The sequence below is a fragment of the Anas platyrhynchos genome, chromosome 23 (genome assembly GCF_047663525.1).
Source record: "Anas platyrhynchos isolate ZD024472 breed Pekin duck chromosome 23, IASCAAS_PekinDuck_T2T, whole genome shotgun sequence".
In the NCBI taxonomy this organism is placed as follows: domain Eukaryota; kingdom Metazoa; phylum Chordata; class Aves; order Anseriformes; family Anatidae; genus Anas; species Anas platyrhynchos.
The window spans coordinates 4872352-4888544 of NC_092609.1; the positions used below are offsets into that span (position 1 = coordinate 4872352).

General features: G+C 46.8%; 2 protein-coding genes across 4 annotated transcripts in view; one reads left to right on the forward strand and one right to left on the reverse strand.

The window, feature by feature from the left end:
- Window positions 1–2881, reverse strand: PCNA (proliferating cell nuclear antigen). The gene is made up of 6 exons (XM_038166796.2): window positions 2569–2881; window positions 1922–2019; window positions 1459–1526; window positions 1098–1292; window positions 677–800; window positions 1–562 (listed from the first exon to the last, which is right to left on the reverse strand). Exons 1-6 carry the CDS (start codon window positions 2787–2789, stop codon window positions 480–482), a joined length of 789 nt encoding a protein of 262 aa, XP_038022724.1. The 5' UTR covers window positions 2790–2881; the 3' UTR covers window positions 1–479.
- CDS2 (CDP-diacylglycerol synthase 2) overlaps window positions 2851–16193 on the forward strand; it is a 25454-nt gene continuing 12111 nt past the window's right edge. The window contains exons 1-2 of one of the 3 annotated variants that reach the window (XM_038166793.2): window positions 2851–3311; window positions 15324–15472. In XM_038166793.2, the coding sequence (XP_038022721.1) occupies window positions 3249–3311; window positions 15324–15472 (212 nt within the window). In that variant the 5' untranslated portion in view covers window positions 2851–3248. Of the gene's footprint in view, window positions 3312–15109; window positions 15242–15323; window positions 15473–16193 lie in introns of those variants that run through there. The other 2 variants (XM_038166794.2, XM_038166792.2) reach the window with 2 other exon arrangements.

Consider the following 16193-nt stretch of genomic DNA (forward strand, 5'->3'; position numbering starts at 1 on the left):
TAGTATAAGAACCATGAAATTTATTTCCACTTTCCATGTTTCAGTTAAAAGTATCAGCTTCAAAAATAAATGGATGGAGGGCAAATAAACTTGTGGCATAATTAAACAGCAATCCTAGTCAACTATAGTTCCACAGCTGAAACTCTAGGAATCATCTTTATTGAAGTTAAATAATGCACTCCACTCCTCCTCTAACACATAACAGAAGAAGTAAGGTATTTCACCAAGAGACAGCATCTAAGATTACTGGAAGCATAGGAATAGGCTAGAAAAAAAAAATCCTGTTTCAAATGACACCAGTATAGCAAAATAGCAAGTTGAAAAATATTTACAGAGATATCTACACAACATGCTTAACAGTACTCATTGGATGCTCCAATGTACTGAAACTGCTGGTAATATGGCAGACACCATTTCCTTCTCAAAGTCAGTTGTTCTCTCCAGGAACGACCAGATCTCCCCCTCAAGTCCCAGTCCAATTAAGAACCTTCTTGTTGGTCTTCAATCTTTGGAGCCAGATAGTATTTTAAGTGTCCCATATCAGCAATCTTGTACTCCACAACTGGTAAAGAAAAAAATGCAAAAAATTCTTCAGAAGAGCCATTCAGTCAAGACTTGTTACAGTTCTAAGGTAGAATTTAAAAGGAGATTTTCAATGAGATCTGCATTTACTTACCCAGAGGAACATCTGCAGACATGCTGAGTGTTACTGTAGGTGACAGAGGAGTAGCTTTGGTAAAAAAATTCAAGTACCTCAGAGCAAAGGTCAGTTGGACTGGCTCATTCATCTCTATTGTAACCTAGAACAGCCAGATAAAAAGTTTGGTAAATGCAAGGTGCAACAAGTACTCTGAAGTTTCTCAAATAATTCAGCACCACAGACCCAGCAACACCTCATGCAAAGGCAGCCAGTGGTATTCCCCATTTTGCTCTGAGAGCTGTTTGCAGGTCCCATGGCTAAGAACCCAAAGCTGGCAGAATTTGTTGACTTGGTTCTATAAATCAGAGAAATATGTGATCCAGTGGCCCATCTTTAGCCTCCAGTCATATTAATAGAAAACTCAATGCTGAAGACACCACAGTAAGCATTAACTTACAGCTTCTTCTTCTTTGTCCACATTACTAGTCTGTGACAGCTTGATGTTTCCATTTCCTAGCTCTCCATTAGCTGAAAATTTTACACCATCTTTTGCACAGGAGATGACAACTGCATCACCAATATGGCTGAGATCTCTACAGATGCGTGCAAATTCAGCAGAAGGCATTTTCACTACACAACTATATTCCTGTTCCTGTGAAGAAAAAAAGTGACACAATTAAACTCTTAACAATCTTCTAGGTAAAGTCAATACACTTAAATTTACATAGTCTTTAGTAAGGAAGTGTTGTTACAATCTCAAACCGTGTCTGACACGAACATGAAAAAACACGCTAAGAAACAATCATTCAACTACTTACTGGAATTCCAAGCTGCTCCACATCAAGATCCATTAGCTTCATCTCATAATCAGAAACCTTTTCTTGATCTAAAGAAAAAGCATAGTTTTAACAAGTGTTTCAAATAAACTACCAGTCAGGATTTAACTTCTGCCCCCAACTTTTTACCAAAGTAAAAACACCTTAAGTGTGACAATAGGATCCACCTTGCTTGAAATCTAAGCAACATGAACAGCCTTTTGTAGGTTGTTAGAGGAAAGCTGCCTGCCAAAATGTGCCTAAGAACATTTTTATGTAGCATAAGGAAGATTCTCTTTCAGATGAAGCACTGGTCAAGTAAACCAAGTTCCCATTTCTAGGCCATGACTCCATCAGGTGACTCCTCCCATTTCTGACCACCCTCACAATCAGCACGTCCTGCTCGGTCTATGATGATTGCCTAAATTATCCTGGTAGCAAATGAGCTCTCCAATACAAGACTCACTTGGTGCTTCAAACACTAGAGCCAATGTATCCGCATTGTCTTCTGCTCTGAGCGTTATGATGTCTTCATTTCCAGCACATTTCAGTATTTTGGACATGCTAGGGAAAAAAACAAGCAGACCGCTCACGGGATTGCAAACAGAGAAGAAACACCAAGCCAGCTGCCTGCTGCGGAGCGCTACAGCGAGTTTATCGAGAAGCTGTCAGCAACCTCGGGTACAGCGTGGCTGCTCTAGACCCCGGGGGCTGCCCACGGCCGCCGGGCCGTTACAGAGGAGCCCCGACCCCCACGCTGAGGGGCGGGCAGCGCGGGGGCAGGGGGAGGGGGGCTGCGGGCGCCATGGCGCCAAACCGCCGCGCTTTCCCGCCACAGCGCGCCGCGCGCATGGCGCCGCCAGTGACGTCACGGGCCCCGCGCGCGCGCTGCGAAAGACGGCGCGAGAGCTCTGAGGAGAAGGGGAGTGGGGGGGGGAGGGACACTGGGGGGGGCGCACAGCGGGGCTCCGAGCGCCCCGAGCCGCTCCTGAGGGCGCGGGGCCGCCTCGGCCCTCACGAGCCCCCGCCGCGCCGCCTCCCCCGAGCCCCAGCGGGCCCCGCCGCCCTCAGCGCCGCAGGCCCGGGGCTGCCCCGCGGCGGCCCTGCCGCTACCTGGAGAGGTTGACGCCCATGGCGATGTTGCGGTCGCAGCGGTAGGTGTCGAAGCCCTCGGAGCGCAGCGTGAGCTGCACCAGGGAGACGTGCGAGGAGTCCATGCTCTGCAGGCTGATGCCGCCCGAGCCCAGGTCCCAGCAGGCCTCGGTGATGAGGTCCTTGAGGGCCTCCAGCACCCGCTTGAGCACCGAGCCCTGCACCAGCCGCGCCTCGAACATCCTGGCGGCAGCAGCAGCACCGAGCAGCACCGGCACAACGACGCGAGCGGGACGCGCAGCCGCCGACTGCTGCCGCCCGCCGAGCCGCCCCTTTATAACCTCCTACGCCCCGCCCCCCTCCGCGCCGCAGCCAATGGCGGGCGGCTCTGCTCTGCCGCCGCGGGGCCCGATCTCGCTCACGTGACAGCCTCCCCGCGCTCCGAGAGACCCCGACGCCACTCATCCCCTTTAGTCCCGCCCCCCGCCCGGAAGAAACCAATCAGCACGCGGCTTGCAAGCGCCGCGGCGCCAGCCCCACCTCCGCGGCCATGCCGCGGCCTCCTATTGGCCGGCGGCGCGCGGCCCTCGGCCTCCCCCTGGCGACGGCGGCGGGCGGGGGGTGGCGGCGGCGGCGGCAGCAGGAGGAGGAGGAGGAGGAGGAGGAGGAGGAGCGGCAGCAGCGGCAGCGGCAGCAGGAGCATGAGCGAGCTGCGGCAGCGGCTCGGCCGGGAGCCCGGCGAGGCGCAGGAGCCTGAGGAGAAGGTGTGGAGCGGGCCGGGGGCGGCGGGCAACGGCGAATCGGCCGCGGGCCTGAGGCGGGCGGGCAGCGCGGCCTGCGCGCCCCGGGCCTCGGGGGGGGGGACCCCGGGCTCCGCCTGCAGCCGGCGAGGCCCAGGCCGGGCCGGGGGGGGCTGGTTCGGGGGGCTCCGGCCCGCTCCGTGCTGTGCCGTTCCCGAGTGCGTGCCCTGTGATGCGCGTTCGCAGCAGAACTTCGGTAGCTTGGTGGCGTTGGCCCGTTGTGCCTTTCCGAAGAACAGCCGTGAGGAGGAAATCCGCCTGTTTTCCTGCAGCATCCCTCCTGTTCCAAACCCAAGCGCAGTTGGGTGCATGGAGCTGGGCCATCAGTGGGTCACGGCTTCACCCTTGTCTTCTTTACTCGTGTGCCCCCCTGGCGTGTGAGGGAGCAAGAGGGATGAGCAGTAGAGCAAAAGAAAGTTTTTCTACGTAAATATTAACTGCAGGGTCACAGAGGGCAAAACCAGGAGGGAGAAGCAGTTCTTCACTGCCTTCCCGTTAAATGCGTGTATTTTGGGGCAGCCCGATGCTTGTCCATTTGCCCTTAGTAGCATCGTATTGATGGGTTTCCTCTGCTGATGCATGAAGTACACAGTTCCGAGAAGGATGAAATCACATGCAAAACTGCCTTTGCAATTGAAATAATACATTTAATGCTGTTGAATATTACATTTAATGCTGTTTTGAATGCCAGGTTAACACCTGCCAGACGCTGTGCAGTCAGGTTTGGGTAAGCTTTATTGTTCTGATGTCATTGGGGTGGGAATTGGAACAGAAAGCTCTGACAGTATCAAGAACAGGTTGCCTTCATGTGGATCCAAGGTTTCTGCCTTTTTTTGACTGTTACGTGAAGTTGTCTGACATCCAGATCTGCTGACCTCCATAAAGACAGAAATAGGACCACTTCTATATCATCGTTGTTGTGCATAGAGCAAAACTTGACCTCTAAATATGCATATTTGTCTCAGTTGGAATTTACTTTGCAGTGGAAAATCTTCAGGGACTTTTATGTTCCAGAACTTTTGTGGGAGTTGGAAGACGTCCCTCAGAAGCCTGGAAGTACCAGTGCAGCTTAAGTGGTATGCAAACAAACTCCCTCGGCCAAGCTGCGATCTTGCTTTAGCTACTTGTGATGTGTTCCTAAAGAAGGTCAGAGGGCCGCTATTTTGAGTGCAGTCTTGTCGTCTTCAGGCAAGTATGCTTTTTTTCATATAATGAGCTTCCTAAAAGGCTCCTCTAATATTACCTTGGAGTTGATGACTTGAAGTACCTTACAAGAGAGAGGGAACATTGATGTCATACTGCTCATCCTAAAGTAGCTAAGATGAATTGCAAGAGAAAAAAAAAAAAAAGAAAAAAGAAAAAAAATGTTTTCAACCAATGAGCAACAGCTCCTCTGAGGTGCTGAACATGATGTCTCTTACCATTAGCAAGCAGTTACAGGAGGCAGAGAATTTCCCAAAACTGCTAAAATCAAGCATGGTAGGAGGTTACCTGGTAACAGCAATACTGCCATTAGAAAAACTATACAGCATTGCACTTTGCATGGCAGTGTACTTGAGTGGCAGATTTTTCTTTCCTCTCTTGAGATCAAGCTGTTGTGTTTTAGTGCTTGGGAAACGCCTGGCAGAGTCTGGGAATAACATCAGTAGAAAACCAACACAGCAAAATTGCTTGCGCTCGTACTGTTTACCAGTGGTCTCAGCCTGCCCAGTGCATGATGTGCCAGTATTTCTGTCAAGAGGGGAGATTCCCATTTCTGCCTTGTCATTCAGTTGGCATTGCCACAAAAAATAATTTAGCAATGCGTGTTGTATTCTACAAAAACTTGTGTCTTCTGAAAAGACCTCTCAGTTTCTTAAAAGAAAGAAATTAAAGAGATGTAAACAATAAGGTTGGTTTCAAGATTAGACCCAGAAAGTTGTATTTTGCACTTGTTTTTTCACTTTGCTCTGTTTGGATAATGAAAGAGGGAGGCTGGTTTCACATTCTGGTGCTCTAACCCTTGTACAGTGTCACAGCTTTGATGTTTTCCTGCCTTTTGGCACAAAGCAATACTTAGAGCTGAAACTGTGCTGCTTCAGTTGAGACCATCATGCAAGAACATTTTAGAATCAGGTTTTGTAAAACTGTTGTGCAGCACAGAGTCTTTGTTCCAAAGGGAAGAAGGCAACATGTGTTTGATCAGTGAACTCCGTCTGATGTCTCTAGCTAAAAAAAACACCATCACCAACAAAAAAAAAACAGGGAAACTTGTATTGATGTTATTTGTTCTTTTAGCCGGAATAACTTAAATGCTGTTAACTGTTGCGTAAATAATGTGTAAATAACTGAGCTTAGATGATTGAAACAAGTTCTAGCTTATCATTTCCATATAGATTCCATCCTCTCTTGCTCTTTGTAGACTCTTCCCTTTGCTTGGCAGACTCATTCCTTGTGTAGAACAGGAGGTCACTGCCTTCTGTCCTGTGCTGTGTACCTCCCACAAAGTCACTTTTTCTCTTCCACTTTCCAAAGAGAATAGGAAAGGTGTAAAAGAAGATTGTTCCACAATGCATGCACAGCTCCTGAACGTTTCTGCAGTCCTGAAGGTTTCTGCTGTTCTAGAATCGTAGAATGGCTTGGGTTGGAAGGGACCTTAAAGATCATCTAGTTCAAACCTCCCTGCCACAGGCATGGACACCTCCCACTAGACCATGGGATGTTGAGATCATTCCTCAGTAGTGGCTTGTGCTTCATTTGACTGCACAGGGAGAACAGAAGGTTTTTCCTTATCTTTTTCCTGATTGTGTGTTTTCCTGATCTGTTAGAATGGTTCCAGAGGAGGGCTACGAAGTTGGTCAGAGGGCTGGAGCACCTCTCCTATGAAGAAAGTCTGGGAGAGCTGGGGCTGTTCAGCCTGCAGAAGGAGAGGCTCTGGGGTGACCTTATTGCAGCTTTTCAATACTCAAAGGGAGCTTATAAAAATCCAGGGGGGTTCTCAGGCATCTGTCCCCTGGGAGGGGAGGAGGGCAGAATGAGGCAGGCTTATCTGGGCTGCAGATCACACCCTTACGTCACTTGTGGTTTTGTTTACCCACCCCTTTGTCACCGGCAGTCAGTGTATCTCTGGAAAATACCATTCCCTTTCAGAGGGGTGGTAGCTGCAAAAGCAAATAGAAATACTCTGTGCAGCCACGGTGCTGGCAGGCATTTTTGTGCAGTGGCCCATGCAGATGAGTTTTTCCACTGGGCAGCGTTTGGCACCTTGTTGCACCCACAGCAGCTGGGCATCCTCATTTCTTATGGGAAAAGTCAGTGACTTCAAGGAGTGCTGTTTTGCTGACACGAGGGCTTGAAGAGCAGGCATGTAGTGTGCAAGGGTGAAAGGTTTCGGAAAGGATTTGATAAAGAAGACTTTTTTTTTTTTACAGCTCAGTGGACTGGTGACATGACTTTTTATCTGGATACGTTCATATTGTGTTACGAAAAGCAATGGACTCTGGTATCCAAGCCTCGTGATTCTTGTACTTCCAGGCATTTTGCAAGGTTGCCCTAGTGATCCAAAGCGCCTTGAAGATGCTGAGCGAAGTGAATGCTGGGTGTTTGAATGCTGGTGTTGACAAGTAACTCTCCCTTAGGTCTGGGAGAGTGAAGGGCTGCCTGGCACGTGCTGGAAAGGATGGAGGAGCTCCAGTTTTGGTGTTCGGCTCAGGAGAGGGTGGGTGCAGGATGTAGAGAAATAACAGTGCAGGAGCCATGAAGACTTACATGGTTTCAAATCCTGTTATTACCCAGGTCACTGGAGAGCTCCTAGTTGTTGGGAGTTTGTGATACAAGATGATGTTCTTGAAGGACCAAAATGAATAAACCACCTCCGTGATGCTTCTCTTCCTTTTCACCCATGGTTAAAAGAGGCAGAACTACAAGCCATTTTTCAGACCCACCCCAAAGTTTTATTTTTTAAATAGCTCTTAAGATTTTAGGCTTGATACTGAGCATCAGTTTGTCTGGCTTCTGCTGAAGCATGAGCCTCTTTTATTCTTTGTAGATAGTAACAATCTCAGGTCTGATGTGAGAATACATTTCAGCTTTCCTTGCTGTTTAATGTTCAGTTTTATGTGTTACTGCCAACAGGAGTGCATTGCTGTCTGTCACTGTTAATTGTGGCAATGAGAAATCGGACTGATTACATTTCTTAGGGAGCTCATTATAACTGGCTGTAAAATTTAATACCTCAGCCAGCTTCTGGCCTGCTGTGGAGCTGATGAAAGAACTACAGGCTGCTTGTAATTTCCTTCGGATGGTAGTTGGCTAGACCACTATTTCTTTTTGCAAAATGCACACTCTCTTCTGAACTACCCACTTCCTTGCACATTTTTGGGGATGCCAGAGAAGTTTAATCCCAAGAAGATTTTGTCATTTGAAGGACTGGATGAGTCCACCTTGAGCTGCAAGGAAGAAAACTGGGTTTCCTTCCCAGTCTGCAAGGAGGTGTGTGCAGCATTTATGCATGGTAGAGCAAGTGTGGAGACTGTCAACGCTGAGGTTAAGCCCTGTTATTCAGCCCTTTGGAAAGGACAGAGCTGGTTTGTGTTTCCCATCCTTATTTAATGACTAGATGAGTTATTTCTGTCTGGCGTGGAGGGCTACATTTTCTAAGCTCATGTCTCTCTTGTCAGCATCTGAAAAGTTGCCGTTACCTCCAGGCAGATAGCTGACCTGTTTTCTGAAGTGTCTCGCTGGGTCTTAGTGGATCTGGGAGCTTCTTACTGAGTTCCCTCTCTTGCTGCCCCAGTGGTCTACCTTCACTCCCTGCTGTGTCATGGCATCGTATACCGTAAAGTCAGTGTGGTCCAGGGTGATTGAGGAAGGCTGTGGCACACCTGTGGCTCTCAACAGGTATTCGTGCTGTCTTTGGCCCGCCGTTGCAGTTTGGGGTCAGGACTCTTGCTCAGCACTCAAATGAGCTGCTTCGTATGAGACTCGTGTCTGCTTGCACTGCTGAAGCCACGCGCTTCCAAATGATAAGCTGGGGGCGATTCTTGTGAGTGCAAGGATGCTTGGTGCTGAGAAGGGGAGAGCTGTGAGGAGATGTTGGTGTTTCCCTTTCCAGCAGTGCCATGCCATATCCTTCCCTAAACAGAGGCCCGACTTTCCTGTCCATCAGTCACATACCCCATGTTATGTGGCAAGAAAACCATTTGCTTGTTTTTAATGACCAGTGGTGTTCATCAGGGTACACTACACATGCAGATAAAAGCCTTAGGAAACCAACTTACATGAAGACATGATATTTCCAAGAGGGTATGTCCTTACTTTCTGAAAGAAAAGAATACTGTCACTCTTCTTTGTATTGGGCAGGACACATCTGCAGACATTTCAGAGCTGCCGATCCGTAGCTCTGTTGTTTTCACCCAAAATGTGTTAGTATGTGTCCCTGTTGGTGATCTGCTTCACATGAATTTTCTCTGATTTACATTTTCTGGGCTTATAAAGGACCATGAAGATTAATAGATTTTGCTTTAGAACAAGACGTTCAGTAGCCTGTAGGTTTATAATGATAGCTGTGTCTTCAGAAATTTGTTGATTTGGGTTTGTGAGAATTACATGTAAACATCCTGGGCCAGGTATGCCTCCTTTGATTAGTTCAAATAAAGCCAGCTGGAGTGATTGATGGAGGAATGTGAACAAGAGGGTGGTAGCACAGTTGGAGCAGATGGAGGGTTTTTCCAACCTATGATTTTTGTGATTCTTTGATTACCTTACGGTCAGCAAATTAACCAGACTCAGAAGTTTTGTTGTCGTTGTTGTTTGTTTAGTTTGTTTTGCTTTGTTTTGTTTCTGATTAGGACTTGGAAAAACACGTATAACTCCAGAGGAATTGAGGGTCAGAAGCCATCAGCCGTAGCATGATACAAGCTCTCATTTCGGACGACAAAAATAGACTTTTCCTTTACTAACCTTCCGATACAAATAGAGTATGTGCTGCTGCAGAGCTGTTTGTGCTCTCTCTTGTTGCTCACAGCTCTTCAAAATAACAACAGATCGAAATGTTTGTGCAGAACCGTGCAGACACAGCTCCAAGGTGGGGTAGCCTCTTTCAGACACGGGCTCCAAAAGGCACTTAGGAGATTTATTTCTTGTTTCTGTATGTGTTTTTCTGTTTCTGCAGGGACAACAATGGTTGGTTTGGTAAATGCCGTCATAGCAGAGAGGTGCCAGTTAGATCTGGGAGAACCCAGCACCGAAACCTACCTCCAAAACATCTCTGTCAAGTGTTTTAGAGGGGGAGGCAGGTTGCTTTCTCAGCAGCAGGAAATTCTGGGGGAATGACAGAACTGGCAATGCATTTTTGTACTCTTTGTGTACAACAGCTTCTCTGAAGGACTTGAAGGCTGATGCGTTTACCTTCTTGATTTCCTGGAATAAACAGAGCCTGGAGTTTGTGCTAATTTGGGTGCCAGGCAGAGGATTAGCCAAATGAATCACGGGGATGTGCAACTTTGCATGAATCATATTTGCTGACACAGAGATCAGGGGCTTATATGAGGCAGTTCTGCTAAAGGCAAACTATGCAACCCCCTGGTCACATTATAGCAGCAAGCTGAACTTGCTTGTGTTCAAAACAAAGCAGGCAACACCAGGGATATGAGATGACAATGGGTGTTATCTTAGTTATGTCAGCCTCAATGCAAACATTTATGCTTTTTGTGGTGTTATCCACTACTGGTCTCAGTTTATAGGCATGCCCTAATTTCTGTGTGCTTTCAACTGGAGTTTGTTTCGTGGGGTGGTGGAGAAGGAAGTCCCATGTCAACACAGATGAAAACGGACCTTCATCACTGGTTGAGTTTTCAGGAATTGAACAGGCACTAGCGTGGTGGGATATGTTGATGGAGAGATGTGATAAACTTGAATTTAATTGCCCTGAGGATAACTGCACTGAAGTTCAAGGGTGTTCCCCTAGACCCCCCTATGGCATGAGATACTTTTGTGCCCACTTGGCTGGGCTTTTCTAGAACCTTGGTAGAAATCAAGTGTGGGCACTTGAAGGAAGACTGTGCATCTTCCTTCTAGTGGTAATGGTCTCTGAACTTCTCTCCCTTGTTTCACTCTTCTAAGCTTGTAAACATCTAGAAGAGAGTATTTTGTAATTAGGGAGCAAGGGGAAGGTGTTTTGCCTTGATGTCACCTTGGGGACAGAGGTCTTTGTGGCATGGCAGCTGTTGGAGATGAGCACTGCTGTATAGGTAAAGCAGTGAGGAAGGGAGAGGGGAAGACAGACGGCTTTTCTGGACATGGGACATAAAGCCACTTTTGCAGAACATGGAGGTTTTTATAACTGAGGCTGTTGGGTTTGTATCCATTAGACTAATCATGTCGGCCTAGAGCCTGCAAACATGCTCAGAGGTGAGAATAGCAGAGGCTTTAGTACAGTTGGCCACTGTTGTTCTACGTGTCAATTCTATTGCCTCAAAAAGCAACTTTATTTTTTTCTTTAGCAGTGTATTAGCATTTTCCATCACAGCTTTTTGTTAAAGTCTAGCAGGAAGTCTAAATAAAGCAACGCCTTGCTTCAAGGAAGGTGCACAAATAGTGGAATTTCTTGGACTAATTTAATCCACCAGCATTGAATACTTAACTGTATCTCTGTGTTGGGCAGAATTTTTTTGGCAGGGAGATAGCTTACTTGTTCCTATGACAACAGAGATCATGTCATGGATACTTAGGGAAAAAAAAGCACTCAGCTTCTGCTGCAAGAAAGCCTTTTTGCAATGTGAGCACAAATTTTGTACTGCTTGCTTACAGGAGTTAAGTTGTTTAAAGAAAGCTGAGACGATTCATTTCTCCGTGAATCTGTCTGAAGCATGATAAAATATTTGTTTACAAATTTTGCCGAGACCTGCTGATTTCACATGTGTATCAAGCAAGAGGTATCTGTTCTTTTTCACATCTGCTCTGGTTCCCCAGGCAGGAGAAAAACCTCACAGAGATCTGTAGGCTTTATTCTTTCTTCCCATTGTTATTTGTGTAGAAGTCAACTAATTAAGGTAAAATATACATTGCTGTATCTTGATTGTATTCCTGCATTACTTATTCTCCTGATTCTTAAACCAGCTTTCAGTATTTGAGCTGACAAATTGAAGGAGTGATGGGTTTGCTGAACAAGCAGATTGCACAAAAAAAATGCCCTTAAATTAAAAACTCCATATTGCTAACAAAGCCAGTAAAAGCTACTGCATCTGATAGTGTTTTAGTAGACTTAATGTGTACTCTTTAAAGGAAATGGGAAAAATAAAGTCAGATTCCAAGGTAGTTGGACAGAAAGCTTGTTTTATTCTTACTAATGGGCTTTAATTGTTCCCCAGCTCTGCACCATGCACACAAATTTCTAACATCTCATTACACATTTGCTCTCTGTGTGCTCTGCCCTCTTTCGGGCTGGGAGAAGAGACACAGAGCATGTTTCACCTGCTGAGCTAACAGGAAAAAATGACGAGGGCAGGACGTGGGAAGAGAATACAGATTAAATACAGCTGGAGACAGCTACATCTTGGTGCAGTAGCACCAGTGGGAAGTGGTGGGGTTGCTGAAAGGTGATGGGGCTGCGATTTTATTTGTCTGAGCAGCGTCTGGTTGAATGAGACCTAGGTTCAAGATTGCAGCGTTTAGATGTGCGTGTTGTGCTGCCTCAAAGTCACAAGAGGCTCAAAGGTATTCAGATGTATGTGAGGAGTAACCTGTGGCTAAATGGCTTTGATTTTAGGAAGAATCTTAAAAACAACAATAAAAAGGCACAAAAGATGTCTGTTGCAGGGTCCAAGAATGTTGTAAGGCCCAATAGCTGGGAAAGGTGACAAATTGTGACTTCTGGGTTGATCTGCATCATGCCCCGGCTTTAACAAGTTACTTAGCACCCTGCTCAGCTGCTTAAGCTGATGGTTGGTAAGCTGATGGTTGCAATTTGCATAAAAGGTATGGAAATAGTGTCAGTTACTGAGCGCTCTCCATGGCCTATATCAGGCACAACGTCCTATATAATCTCATCACCTCATTTCAGGGAGAGAGCTAAGTAGGGAGGAAAGCTGATTTCTGAAACTGCTCAGTTGTTTTCAAAATTAAGACTTTAAAATGTATATTAGCTATCAGTTTGACTGGTGATTTCTTCCATCAGAGGAAATGTTTCTTTCCAACTCCCTTCAGGCTTAAATTGAGCTAGTAAGACATGCACCAGGAATGAGTCCAGCATGTAACGTTGCACCTTAACAACATCTCTTTATCTTGACAAAACTCTTGATTTCTTACTTTGGAAACTCTGGAAATAAAGTGGCAATGTTTGTTGGGGCTTCACACATTGCGTATTTGTTGCACAGCCTCTCCAATTTCCGCTGCTGGGAGTGAAGTGGGGAGCAGTGGGATGCATGCATTCTTGGACTGATTCCATGAGGCTTTGCTCCTGCTTTTAGGGACCAAATGATTTCATGTCACAAGGTATGGTTTAGCATTGCACTGTAATTCAGTGGATCAGGTAACTGATTATATATTTTATGTCCCTTTAGCTTCAACATCAGTGTCTGTACAAGAAACCATTGGCTGGGCTGTGGCAGAGATCTGCTCTGCCCATCCCAGCAGCTGTTAGGTTGCAACATCAAATTCCTCTGTCACTTGAGCTATGCAGATGCTTTTATCCTTCCTTTTCTTGGCCAGGAGTGGAAGAGAGGAAAACATCAGTGCTCTTTCCCTTCCTTTTGGTCTCTGAGCACTTTGTGAAACTTCTGATCCTATGGGCTACAAGCAAGGAATAATTTGCCTGCTTTGCACTTAGCCCTGCAATGGTAGTGCTTTGGGAATAAAATGCAGGGAGGCTGGCTTGGACTTGTTATTGCATGACCAATGAGACTGGGACTTGCACAAGATAGTGGATACTTGGACTGCATTAAAATTCTACTTCAGGTTTTTGGTTTGAGAGTAACCACCATCATTTGTACAGGCTAAGTACCTAAGCAATTCCTTACTCACTTGACTGGAATCAGCTACATTAATTTTTCTGTTTGTAAAATGTGAAACAAGAAGCAAAGATTCCTTTTCTTAAAGGTAACTGACAAAACCAGAGGGAGGAACTAAGCTTGGTCAGGCAGGATGTGAAGCTCTTCTCTGTTATTCAGGTTGCTTGCAGGGGAATTCTTTAGAGAATTCTTTTCTTAGGGAAAGCGTAGAGAAAGCATTGCAATGTGAGACACAGTCAGTGTTTAAATACAGTGCACTGTTCTCCCCAAACCTGCTTAAGAACAGTAGTGCCCCTCACCTGTGCTGTGTTGTAGGCTGTGATACTCATGGTCTTTGGGGAGCTTTTATTATTTCCAGTCTTCACTTGCTGCCATTTGCAGCTCCCTTATGGATTTGATCTTTTCAATGTTCCCAGCTAAACTGCACTCTCTGGAAGTGCATCTCTCTGGAAGTCTGTGGGACCAGGGGATTTTACAGGTCAATTATAGCTGAAATAAAGCCAAGCTGTATTTGTTCACCAACTCTCCAAACCCTTGCAAGTGCCAGCAGAGGAGTTTGTTTTAGCTCTCCTCTTCATCCCCAGTTAATGAGAATGGACAGAAGCAAGCAGAGGGCCAGGCAGGGAAGAGGCAGTGCAGGGTGTGCCTGGTGCGGTGCTGGTGCTTCACTTGCCCCCAGAAGCAATCCCTGTCACATTTTTAGGTGTCTCCATCTGATAGCAGCTGGCTGTCCTTGACTGCTTTAGGAACGAGGCCCACAGCCATGGATACCTTACAGATGGGGCCTTTTCTTTTCCCGCCTTAAAGAAGAGAGCTGCTACTTGAGTCTTACTGCTCGAGTGAACCACAAATACCCCTCGATGTGGTTGCAGCAAGCCAGTCCCAGGGGATGCTTGTTTTGGTGGGGTCCCCCCTTTCCGAGCATGGGGAAGCCTGGAGGTGGCCCAAAGGGACGAAGTCGCTTTGTTTGCAGCGCTCCCAGCACTTTTCAGCTTGGCTTCCTTGTGGCTTTTCCTGCAAACACTGTTTTTTCAGTGAGTTTTAAAATAGCCCATGCTCTGAGGCCTGGGCTCTGCCTGCCTGATGCAAAAGTGCTCCCCTGGGATTGACGTTTTCCTTCCTTGCTTCAAGTACTGTCTAGGAGCAGGATGACGTTCTGCTGCTGAAATGAGGGGCAAAGCATGCATGTTTGGATCTGTCCTATGTTCCTGAGCTGGACTGGAGGAGAAAGCCCTGAGGAGAGGGCATGGGACTGCCTGGGAGCCAGGAGGTCATTCGTAATCCTTTTTCCACCACTGGCCTCTCGCACAGCCTTCAGTAGCCTCCAGCCTCACCCTTATTTATTTCCCTCTGAATACAGGACTTTGCTCTGAGCTAGGTGCTGGAGCAATAATACCAGGGGCAGGGAAAGCACATGCTATTTCTTTCCGCTACAGGTCTCTTCTTTGGCCAGAAAGGATGGTGGGGCCTGAGCGATAAGCCATGTTCTTCCTCTGGAGCTTTTTGAGGATGGGCTCAGTGTTATTTTTAGTGCTCACATATTAAGTTTGCACTTGAAAAGTCTGTCTGGAAGCCTTGAGCCTGTCTACTTGGAGGCCTTTCTTTCTGTCTAATTTGGGCGATGCTGGATACTTGGAGATCTGCCCGGGGATTGAGAGACCTTGTAAAAATTCCTGCTAACAAGCTCCTGTCCCTTAAGCACTTGCTGCACTTGGAGATACTTCTTAACAACTGTGAGGCATCTTTAACAGTTCAGGGGGAACAGATCCTGTAGCTGCTGCTGAGGGTTCTATCGAGTAAAAGCCGTTGTCCAAATCACCTAAAACACTTGATGTTGTTTCTCATGGGTATAACCTCATGAATGTTTTCTTGCCCTCTTTCTCTCATGTATGCAGAAGCAGACTGGAAGTAAGTATAGCATCCTGTGGGCTGGTCTGAGTTTCTTCATTGTCGTCATTGTACCTTGTTAAGCTCTTTATCTCTCTTTAAGTTGCAGGAGTCAGAGTCTGAGAACAAGCTGGATGGAGAGACAGCATCAGACAGCGAGAGCAAGTCTGAATTTGGAGGATCACCCCCAGTGCCAACATCGGATGACACTCCAGAGGTTCTGAACAGAGCTCTCTCCAACCTGTCCTCAAGGTAGCCCTCACTGAGCGTTCTTGCCCTCTGCTGCCAGGGCTCCTGCATCTTCACTGTGGCTTTTCTAGCCCTGGCAGCATGGTGATGGCTGATGGAACCTGAATAAGCAGCTCCCAGTAGTGCTGTGCTCTCCTTCCCCGACATGCAAACAGGAAGGTGTCCCTGAGGCCACAGGAAGCAGAAGGTGATGGCGATGTTAGCGGGGAGAGCAGAGTGCAGCACTCAGGGCTGCTGTATGTGGGAAAGGACCGGGGCAGAGGAGTGCTGTGGGAGGGCAGCCTTGTTGTGTGCTTAGTCTTGAAAGGTGAAAGGAGGCCTCAGTGGAGCAGAAGACGTTGTGTTCAGCTTTAATAGCACTTTCAGTACTCAACCGTGGTGGTTTTTAACTGCTGGTGTGATCTACTTCTGTAGGAATGCATGAGAAAAATGTGCTGATAAGGACAAGATCTGAGAACAAACTGTGAATGGCTTCTGCATGCTACTTTGGGGCAAAAGCCCTTATTCATATCACAGGAGAAGGCATTTCTCCCAGATGTCCTCTGTGGCCAGGGAGAGACTCAAGGCAGGATTTCTTAGAGAGTAGCAAGCTACGACACATCTGGACCCATGTCTCCTCTTGAAAAGAAGTGCAGGGAGAGGTAGTGATTCCTATTTTATTTGAACTAATCATGCAGCTTGTCCAAGGTGTGGGAAACCTGTAGTAGAACAGGGACAAACACTT